General features: G+C 37.7%; 1 protein-coding gene across 1 annotated transcript; it reads left to right on the top strand.

Annotated features, from left to right (window-relative positions):
• The first annotated feature begins 5,045 nt into the window (after window positions 1–5,045).
• LOC122021229 (ACT domain-containing protein ACR6-like) lies at window positions 5,046–7,325 on the top strand. The gene is made up of 7 exons (XM_042579322.1): window positions 5,046–5,245; window positions 5,426–5,471; window positions 5,579–5,693; window positions 5,785–5,852; window positions 5,946–6,542; window positions 6,639–6,743; window positions 6,823–7,325. Exons 1-7 carry the CDS (start codon window positions 5,160–5,162, stop codon window positions 7,159–7,161), a joined length of 1,356 nt encoding a protein of 451 aa, XP_042435256.1. The 5' UTR covers window positions 5,046–5,159; the 3' UTR covers window positions 7,162–7,325.
• The last annotated feature ends 3,836 nt before the right edge of the window (window positions 7,326–11,161 follow it).

The following is an 11,161-nucleotide window of genomic DNA, read 5'->3' as shown; positions in this document are numbered from 1 at the left end:
TGTAAATGGTAAGTGAAAGTAAGTCATTGGAAAAAAGTGATCCAGTGAGAACGAGTCCTTGTGGGACTATATGCGTGGTCTAGTTTAGAGTCATTTCGGATGTCTAAGCTTAGGCCATAACTAGATTCCGGTCTTAGAAAAATAATATCTAATTAATAATCATTTTATTTTAATTATGCTAACTCTGTTTTGCAGGTTATTTTTGTAGAGGCGTCTGTGCGTAAATAAACTTTGGAGATAAAAGTTTACTACGCGAAGGCGCCCTAGAGCGTGTTGGAGGCGTCTCGGAGTACATTAGAGGCATCTCGAAGCGCTTGGAGGTTCCTCGGAATGCATTCGAGGCGCCTCGAAGAGTTTGGAGGCGTCGTCGTGTGTATAAAGACCGAGGGCTTCAGAACTGATAAAGGTTGGAAATTACGAGATCAAGTTTGGAGTTCAAGGCATCTCAGATAAGGTTAGAGGCACCCTCAACACTCCTTAAAAGCCCTGTTCGACCAATGGCTTAAAAACAACTTTCATACGAGCTCATACGACCGTTCTGCCACTCCGACTTCGTTGTGTTGTTGTTGTGCTACTAATCTATGATTTCCAACTGCTACCAGCAGACCAAAATACCGACACATGAGCATTCAACTTCGACATTTTCATGTTAACAATTTAATTAAAGTTATTTACTTTATTGATATAGCAGTGTAGGTTTGTTACACTGTCCTTCTTCGTATTCTTGTATTTGATCAGTCTACCGGGAGTTTGCTAGTAGAGAATTTAGTGGATTACCTATCGATAGATCCAAGGGACCTGAGTCTTGGAGTAGGAGTCGCTGAATGCTCTAAACCAAGTAAAAAACCCTTATGTTCTTTTGTTTGTGTTTTTTGTTCGTTTATTCCGCTATGCACTTTGTTTTAAAAAGTCTAAAAAGATAAGTTTTAAAATACACATGATTCACCCTCCCCTCTCACGTGCTCATCGACCCTACAATCTCATCTCTACATACGTCATTATTGCTAGGTGAAACTCGCTTTCAATAAAATATGGAGTCGCCTTGGAGGGACCGTCAAGATGTCAGTTTCATCTTTTGTCACAAAAAAGAAAAACACGTAAAGGATAAACCGATGGATAAAATTCCCATTTATATGGGGTCTAAGAGTACCCACATTGGTGTTAATATATGAGTGTTATAAAATTTTGATGGTGTTACAACCAATGTGGATGGGTCTTATAATATCCAACTATTAACAATGTTCAATTTTTTGAACGCGATTAATGAGTAGATTTTGTTGGTGATCTTGTAGTCGGCTAGAAGGGGGGTTGAATAGTCGTGCACCCCAAATGATTCGCTTCCTATGTATTTGTTAGTTGCGTAGCGGAAATCTAATACTAAATACAAATATGAAAGATAAAGACTAAAGAAAAGAAATGCAAACAAACCGACACACCGATTTACGTGTTTCGGAGATAAAGCTCATACTCCACGGCTGTTCGTAAGGTGGACGATCCTATCTATCGGTGGATTAATCTCTGGAAACTTCGATTAGCACAATCCTCATTGTCGGTGGAGAAACATCGCCACAACTCGATCAAGAACACCCGGATTGCAATGAGAGCTTGGAAACTCTAATTAGACTTAACCAAGTTCAAGTTCGTCACCTTGGTCAGTCATCCCAAGCTCCATCTTATAGAGCTTGGGAAGAAACAACCCTGTTGTTTTACCATTATCAGTCAATTGGTGCCTGGCCAATGACTCTCCAACGGCTCTTTATCAATCGACTGATCCCAGTCGTTCGAGCACAGAAACTCTCTGTACTCACCCCCAGTTGACTAGTCCCAGTACTAGTCGACTGGTACAATCCTAAACATAGGGTTTCCCTTCACAAGTACATTTCTCTCGCACTCGGACCCTCACGACTCACTTGACTTTTCTTTTTAACTTTGACTTCTTGCCTTCAAGCCTACTTTCTTTGGCTCTTGTCCCTCGGATGTATTCAAACCCGCGGCTCGTCTCCAATGCCATCTTTCGCGTATGCCTCAAAGGCACTTCCCTCGACCCTTGTCCTTGCTACCTTGTCCACGGTCCCTCGGATGCTCCATCCTTCACCGAACCCGAAGTCATCAAGCTGAGTCATATGTGTATCCTGCAAACCTGCACACTCATATACACATATCGAATACAAAGGTGAACCTAACTTAAACTCTTTGCCCAAACACCAAAACACATGGTCGCACGGACCATTGGGATTACTCCAACAATCTCCTCCTTTTTTATGTTTGGCAATATGTTTAAGTTAGGGAAAACATAATAGCAAATAAACATACTAGAATAAATGGACTTATGTTGTCAAGGTTACATACTTGGACTTACACCACCGAATGGACTTACGTTGCCAAGGCTACACACTTTGGACTTACACCGTCGAATGGGAAAAAAATGCAACATACATTGGAACTTATCATAAGGCTCCCCTTACAACTAAGCTCCCCATTGAGCTAGGAATTTCATGTAAAAATATTTAAAGTTTTCTCAACTAAATCTTACTTCTCCCCTTTTGCCTAATATTAAAAAGCTTCCAACAATATCTCAATTGCGAAAACTTGATCATCAACGTGACCCTAAACTCGTGTATTTATCTCCCATGAATCTCATACACCTACATGAGTTGACCTGGTCAAAACAAATGCTGAAAAACAGTGTCAACCTGGTATCAGTCAACTGCCTCCAACATCAGTGGACTGCCCCTATTGAATTCAACATACAGAAGCATTCTGTGTTCGAAATACATTGTTACCAGTCGACTGATAACTGCACCAGTCGATTGGTACTCCAATTTCAGCCCAGACAACATTCTGAACTCAATTTTAGAAATGCGCCAAAAAATCTACAGACACCCAAAAATCTCTAAATTTTGTGGAGATGTATGTTTTACCCATGTATACTTAAGAAAAATACATTTAAATATGTATCTATCACCAATCCCAAGATTGACACAAAATCTAAAATTAGCTAAATGGTTCAATTGAACCTTGACCTAAAGTCCTAGTTTTGGCTTTCTCTTGATGTATTTGTCCATACTAAACCACAATGCATCCCTACATTGGTTTATATGACATATATACATCCAAAATCAATTATCATGTAATATAACCCCCCCCCCCCCCCCCAATGTCATATTTCTTACATGAAACACATCCCAATTGTGCCAATTCCCTAAGGTTGAGACTCAAATCCGTCTCCAAATCACTTGGCACATTCCATGACCCAATCTAGACTTCCAAGTAAAATCCACTTGAGATACATTTGCCATGTGCCCCAAATTGACTCTTAGAGCTCCCTCTAGAGCTCTTAACCTTAGTCATCTCCCTAAGTAACTCATCTACAATTGCTAGGTCACATCGGTGCACCTCGGGTGACATTTAGCCTACAAACTTAACCTTTTTAACCTTAGACACCTTGTCTTTGATTAATTTTTCCTTACTTTTAAATGACTTTCCCTTGCTATTTTTTGACTTCTCCTTGCTATAGTCATATGCAACCCTAGCATAAGACTTTCCCTTAGCATTGGAGACATTAAATTGGTATCCCAAACCCGATCTATCATTGTTGGGTCTTTGGCTACCCAACACCATACTTAACCCTCTAGATCTAACATTGAATGTATCTAAGGTTTTCTCCAATTGATCAAGCTTTACTTTCAAAGTTTGATTTTTTTCCTTTATAGGTCCCTAACCCTAGAGTTGATTTATCCATATTAGACATTCCTAGACTTACCCTTCCTAAGCATGTATCTCCCCATCTTGGGATTAATACCTTGGTTCTCTTCGGGTCTACCATTACTTTATATTCCTAGCCCGGATTGCAATAAGAGCTTGGAGACTCTAATTAGATTTTAACCCAATCTAATTTCATCACCTTGGCCAGCCATCTCAAGCTCCATCTTATAGAACTTGGGAAGAAATAATCCTGCTGTTTTACTGTTATCAGTCGACTGGTCATTGCACCAGCCGATTGATGCCTGGCTAACGGCTCTTTACCAATCGACTGGTGCCAACACCAGTCGACTGATCCCAGCCGTTCGGGTACAGAAACTCTTTGTGCTCACCCCCAGTCGACTGGTCCAGTCGACTGGTCCAGTCGACTGGTACAACCCTAAACCTAGAGTTTCCCTTCCCGAGTACATTTCTCTCACACTCTGACCCTCACAACTCACTCTTCTTTGCAGCTTTGATTTCTTGCCTTCAAGCCTACTTCCTTTGACTCTCGTCCCTCGGATGCATTCAAGTCCGCGGCTCGCCCCCAATGTCATCCTTCGCATATGCCTCGAAGTCGCTTCCCTTGACCCTTGTCCTTGATGTTTTGTCCATGATCCCTCGGATGCTCCATTTTTCACCGGACCCGAAGATATCAAGCTGAGTCATATGTGTATCCTGTAAATACAAGGGTGAACCTAACTTAAACCTTTTGCTCAAACACCAAAACATATGGTACCATTGAGATTGTTCCAACAGATTTTATATTTAAAAAAATAAATTTTAAATATAAATAATAAAAATAAATAATGGATAGAGAGATCTATAAATAATCAATTTAATATTAAAATAAATACAAGTATGTTTTAATAAAAGGAAAAAGTTAATATAATACATCCATATAAATGTACAAACCTAATAGAACCTAAAAAATTTTCTTGTTTGATTATACATTAAATTAATTCACTCGGTAAGAGAAACCGTCTATTTTAGATTAATCGGAAAAAGTTTGCAAATTCCATTATAAAAAAATTAAACAAATTTTAAATGAAAAAAAAAACAGAGAAAAGTATTAATGCCCTATTTATTTAGATTAAGAATGGAAAGAAATTTAAGATGGCAAAAAATCTTTTTTGGTAAAACGAATGAGGAAAAAAATCAAAGAAAAGGAAGAATTTAATTTTTTACGAAATTAATGTTAAAAAAATATTCTTCCGAAAACTTTCCTTAATTTTTATTTTCGTCCTTCCAAATAAACAGGGATAAAGGAAACTGCGTGGAAGAGCCCATTCATCCGCCGCCATAAGTAAGGTCCATATTTACAGGAACAGCAGCTTCCCTTTTCTCCTTGCTCTGGACTCGTTTCACTTCTCTTCCCTCGAGCCTTCTTCAAGGAGGAGGGCCTCCTTAGCAAATCGATGGCGACCCCTCCCCGGTTTGAAGTAGAACTGGAGGTGGACGACGATGAGTTCTCGAAGCTCATCAGATGGACCAACTCCCCAAGGTTAAATTTTGTTCTCTTTTTTTCCTTTCATTTTGGGTATTTTTTTCTAGTGTATTGGGCTTCCAAAGTTAAGTTTTTTTGTTCTTAGAGAAGAATTTTCTTCAAAGTTGGGCTTCTCCTCGATTTGCTTCTTGTTTACCTTCAAAAGCTCATCTGAAGTGTATGGTTTCTTTGTTGCAGGGTTGTTGTAGACAATGATTCCTGTTCTGATGCAACAGTAATCAGAGTAAGTAAGAAACTTAAGGAGATTTAAACTTAAATCTTTCTTGCAAAAGTTAAAACGATAGAAGCTCAAGATATCATCATCACTGTTGCTTACCTTCATTGGTTCAGGTGGACTGTGTCAACAAGCATGGAATTTTACTTCAGGTAGTTCAAGTCCTCACTGACCTGAATCTTTTCATCAGAAAGGCCTACATAACATCAGATGGAAGTTGGTTCATGGATGGTAAACATTTGAAACCATTTGAAAGTGTAGAAACCGGAGATCTTTCATCCTTTTGTGCTGAGTTTCTTATACTGTTCTTGGTGTTTCTCAGTGTTTTATGTGACTGATAGAGATGGAAGGAAAGTCTTGGACAAAGAGGTCATCTCCTACATTAAAAAGGTATTTGTTGCCTTATGTTTTTCAGACTCAAACTTATGTTTTTTCGAGATGAATCTATAGATTGAATCATGTTTGTCGTTGCGGTTTGTGCAGTCGCTAGAGTCAGATGATTTGTTCTTCCCTAAGTTGCGGAATTCAGTCGGTATAACACCCTCAAATAAGCACACGTTGATCGAGTTAGCAGGCTCTGATAGGCCTGGCTTGCTATCTGAAATATGTGCCGTGCTCGCAAATCAGTCGTGTCATGTGGCGAAGGCTGAGCTATGGACACACAACAGCAGAGTGGCAGCCGTGCTTCATGTTACGGATGAGTCCACCAAGGGCGCAATTGAAGACCCCCAAAGGCTCTCGATGATCAAGGAGCGTGTGTGCAATGTGCTTAGGGGCGATAATGATCCGAGAGCTGCTAGGATGATTGTCTCAATGGGACTTACCCACCCAGAAAGAAGGCTGCATCAGATGATGTTTGACGATCGGGATTATGAGAGGGTTGTTGCTAAAGAAGTTGCGCAGGATGAATCCAGACCCAAAGTCACCGTGACGAACTGTTTGGAGAGGGAATACACTGTGGTCATTTTGAGGTCGAGGGACAGGCGTAAGCTTCTTTTCGACACAGTTTGTACGCTCACCGATATGCAATATGTCGTGTATCATGGCACCGTTAGTTCAGATGAGGATGAAGCCTATCAGGTAGATAATAATGTGGTTCTCCTAATGCTTCTGGTTAACAAGTAGCTTATTCGTGTTTCTTTCATGCCGTTGCTAATCATTTAGTCCTCCATTCAGGAATACTATATCAGAAATGCCGATGGCCTTCCCGTAAGTGAAGAGGTCGAACAACGACACCTGATTCAGTGCCTTGAGGCAGCTATAGAGAGAAGATCCTCAGAGGTACAACAAAAGTCAAATGCAATGTAAAAATGTTTGCAATTCGTATTCAGATTTGTATCAATGTTTTTTGAATCCTCAGGGTCTAGCATTGGAATTGAGAGAAGATGGAAAATTTTCACTCCCAGAAATCACGAGAGTGTTCTGTGAGAATGGATTGACGATCCGAAGAGCAGAGATCTCGCGAGAAGGAGCTCAAGTAGCGGACAACTTCTATGTTTCTGAAACCTCAGGCAGTCCTGTGGATCCTAATAAAATTGATTTGATACGCAGACAACTTGGCCTAACAAACCTAACCGCGAAGCAGAACACACTGCAGCCTTCGAATCCTCCCGAAGTTGTAAGCACTGTTAGTCTTTTCTTTGCCAATCTCTTTAGGGTATCGTTTCAGAGCTTCCGATTGATAAGATCCTACTCATGAAACATCGACTTATCGATGGTAAACATTACAAAAGGGGGTATCATTATTCCTAGATTGTGCAATTGTTTATGGATGTAAATATACATCACAGATTCAGAGAGGATGTACATACCTGACATGATTTGTTCGTAGATTCTATTAAGTGTAAGAGCTTGTTCTAATGATGAGCGTCGTGTTGTCATGAACATATTGTTCTGTAAGCAATGTCCAATGCCCACACAAAAGTTGAGGTTCCATGAGCTTAGATGAATGATAAATCCCTGACTTGAAGAATTGAAAGTGTAAATGAATGACACTAGATATAATCACTTTAGTCGACAAACATGGATAACGACAAGCTATCGCCATAGAAGATCTTAGAAGAGATTCTGAACAAGAAGAAATCAAATGCATTCGGGTGGATTTAAAGTGTGTGTTTCTCATTGCAATACATATCCACATCGTATTTTGTTATTTTATGTGTAGAGGAAATCTTGCACTAACTATCACCAAGGAAATACACCATCTTTGACTCTTCTAAACGGTTTAATTCGATCCACTTTTTGTTCGTGTTTTTAGATGATATGAAATGGAAGTAATTTCTCATTTGATAAGGTGAATATCAACGTCTTTTATTTTTTGGGGGCATTTATTATGTCATGGTTGATATTACTCTAGGTTGGTAATTCAGATCTTCTGTCCTGAAATCATGTATTCCATCTGTTCTGCTCGCCGATCAGACAAATCAAATCACATCTTAAAGATGTTACACACATCTCAAGGATGTTATGACTGTCTGATCAGCACATGATTTCGGGACAGAATTCAAATTAGTAATCCAGTGTGTTGTATTAAAATGTTAGAAATAGATTATGTTTTTAAATCAATAAAAATAATATAAGAAAAATATTAAAATGTATATATATTTTTAATAAATAAGTTTACAAAGTGTGAGATTAACTAAATTATCTATAGAATTGGGTCATAAAATATAAAAAAATATTGTACAAAAAAAAAATTCAAATCACCGTAGAGATATCCTACTTTTCTTCGTTATCAAGGGTGCCCCACCCTATACTTTTCTTTGTTATCAAGGGTGCCCCACCCTATACAATTATCAAACTGCTCTCAATTATTTCATTATTATCTACTCCATAAATCTTCCGTCTAAATTCTAAATCGATCAAATACATTATAACAGCTATAAAATCGTAACTGCTATAACGTGAATTTTAAATGAGTAAATCAAATCTATATTGTAACAATTACGGTTTCATAACTGCTACAACATGAATGATAAATAAACAAAATTAAATCAATATTGTAACAGTTACATAATTATAACTACTATAACGTGAATATTTTTAAAGAAATGAAATATACATTGTAACAGCAGAAATCATAGTTGATACATGTGTTATAGTTACAAAATTATAGCTACTACAACGTATTTGATCGGCTCAAAATTTAAGTATGAGATAATAATGAAACAATACTAGAGGGCAGTTGAGTGCTTATGTATGACTGAATGATTGGATGAACCCTTTTAATAAAAAATCAAAACGCTCCTTTTATGATTTAAAAAAAAAAACAAAAAGAGCGTCATTCTAACTTTGACAATTTATCAAAAAGCGCACTTAGATTTATGAATTGACAAAAAGACATACTATACTTTGATATTTACTAAATAGCATACTTAATTTTCTATTTTTCCCGTTCTACCCCTTAATTATTTGTCAATCTCTTTTCTCTTTTTTATGCATGTAATTTCTTTTCTCTTCCCTCTCTTTAATGCACGCATCCTCTTTTCTCTTTCCTTACTCTTCATGCATGCAAAGCATAATATGAGTGATATGAATTTCATATCATGTCTATGAGATTAGAGTTTAATATATCTTTTTTATAATATTTTAACACCTTCGGAGAAGTCGAAATATGCGATAGATAACACCGTTGGATTCCTTACAGCCTCAAAAATCTACAGGACTTGAAATGAGTCTAATATGAGGTCTCTAGGTCCATTAATGAGTTTTTGACCAAAATCCACTGATAGACCTAGAAATCTCGGATTGGACTCATTTCAGGTCCTGTAGATTTCTGAGGGTGCAAGGAGTCCAACGGTGTCGTCCATCGCATATTTCAACTTCTCCAAAGGTGTTAAAATATGGTCGAAAGAATTAGCTAAAACAATCCAATGTGGGCCTTATATGAACCATGGGTCTGATATGGTTCCATATTAGGTCCAACGTGAGTCTGATATGATTCCATATCAGACCCAACATGAGCCTAATATTAATCATATCAGGCCCTGTTGAATTATTTTAGCTGATTTTTCACAAAGTTCCTGTGGTTCTGAACTGGCATAAAACTCTTGTTTTACTGCTGTTGGATAAATGAATGCTTTTTTTTTTTCTGGTCTCAGATGGTGCCTGTTGAATTATTTTAGCTGATTTTTCACAAAGTTCCTGTGGTTCTGAACTGGCATAAAACTCTTGTTTTACTGCTGTTGGATAAATGAATGCTTTTTTTTTTTTCTGGTCTCAGATGGTGCCATGGAAGTCCAGTACATAGATATGGTCTTTACGCACTACAATGGATAGTTGAGATAAATGGGAAACCAACTCCGGACCTAGAAGCTTTTCTAGTACTAAAGGTACATCTTGCGCTGCCAATCTTTGCCTTTTTCTTTTGTGAATTTAAGATGCACAAGATTGTTTTTCTTTCAAAAAAACACAGGGACTGGAGCACGGAGAATTTGTGAGAGTACTGAGGACAGTCCATTTGAATGGGAAGCCTCATGTGCTGGCATTGAAGCAGGACCTTCACTACCGGCCAACTTGGGAACTTAAATTCGATCCAGAAACGACAATGTGGCGACGGAATGTGATAAAAAGCTTTGAGCGGTAGCCAAATATCAGGATCCAACACAACATCCAAGTTATGAAAATTCACATGCAAGAGCTCCGCCGCAAGTTTCATCTTTAGCTCCAAGAAATCAGGTTGGTAGCTACCAAGCTTTTAAGTTATAACAGCAATACAAAATCCAAAGAGTCTAAATTCTCCATCTTGAGGTGTATGTTCATCTTGCCTAAATGCATGTTTATATCTTATTTAAGTACATAATTTAAAATTTCTCCCTAAATATGCAACAGTTGGACTCCATAGGGTACCCTTAGATCTTTTAGCCCATTCATCAACCTTCAACTCTTAACGCTTTTTGACTCGGGACCCTGGATTTACTCCCAGCCACTCTTGTTCAGCCTTTGGCGTTCCTCTGACAATGTGTTTATTTGATATGTATATTTGTATCTTAATAACATTTTAGAAGTAGTTGGAATCCAGAAGCACGCATCCTCAGGCAACATGGGCCTCATATGGTTAATATTAGGTCCACATCGAGCCTGATATGAATCAACATAGGCCTAATATGAATCATATCAAATCCACATTAGATTGTTTTAGTTGATTTTTTCAATCATATTTTAACACCTTAAGAGAAGTTAAAATATGACCAAAATTCACTGATAGACTTAGAGACCTCGGATTAGACTCATTTCAGGTCTTATAAATTTCTGAGGCTGCAAGGAGTCCATCGATGTCGTCCATCACATATTTCGACTTCTCCAAAAATATTAAAATGTTATAAAAAAAGACACGTTAAACTCTAATCTCGTGAGTCTAATATGAAATCATATCAAACCCATATTATATTTTGCATGCATGCATATTTTCTAAAGAGTAAGAAAAGAGAATATGAGAGGAAAGAGAAGAGAGGATGCATGCATTGCAAAGAAAAAAGAGAAAAGAAATTACATGCATAAAAAAGAGGAAAGAAAAAAACAATGATTGAAAGGTAGAACGGGAAAAATAAAAAATTAGGTACGCTATTTGATAAATATCAAGGATAATATGTTTTTGATCAATTAATAAATCTAAGTGTGCCTTTTTGATAAATTACCGTTCTAACTTTTGTCCAAAATTATTAAAATTTTGAACCATGAATTATCTAAAGTTTCTTAGC

This window comes from Zingiber officinale, chromosome 9A (assembly GCF_018446385.1).
Source record: "Zingiber officinale cultivar Zhangliang chromosome 9A, Zo_v1.1, whole genome shotgun sequence".
NCBI lineage: Eukaryota > Viridiplantae > Streptophyta > Magnoliopsida > Zingiberales > Zingiberaceae > Zingiber > Zingiber officinale.
The sequence above is the reverse complement of the archived record's forward strand: the minus strand, read 5'-3'. Positions and strand labels throughout refer to the sequence as shown.

Bases quoted from the DNA above. Each gene is read 5' to 3' on its own strand.
- LOC122021229 (XM_042579322.1), top strand. From the start codon at position 5,160: ATGGCGACCCCTCCCCGGTTTGAAGTAGAACTGGAGGTGGACGACGAT. The intron at 5,472-5,578 runs GTAAGTAAGAAA...TCATTGGTTCAG, and splicing joins CTGATGCAACAGTAATCAGA to GTGGACTGTGTCAACAAGCA. The intron at 5,694-5,784 runs GTAAACATTTGA...GGTGTTTCTCAG, and splicing joins TGGAAGTTGGTTCATGGATG to TGTTTTATGTGACTGATAGA.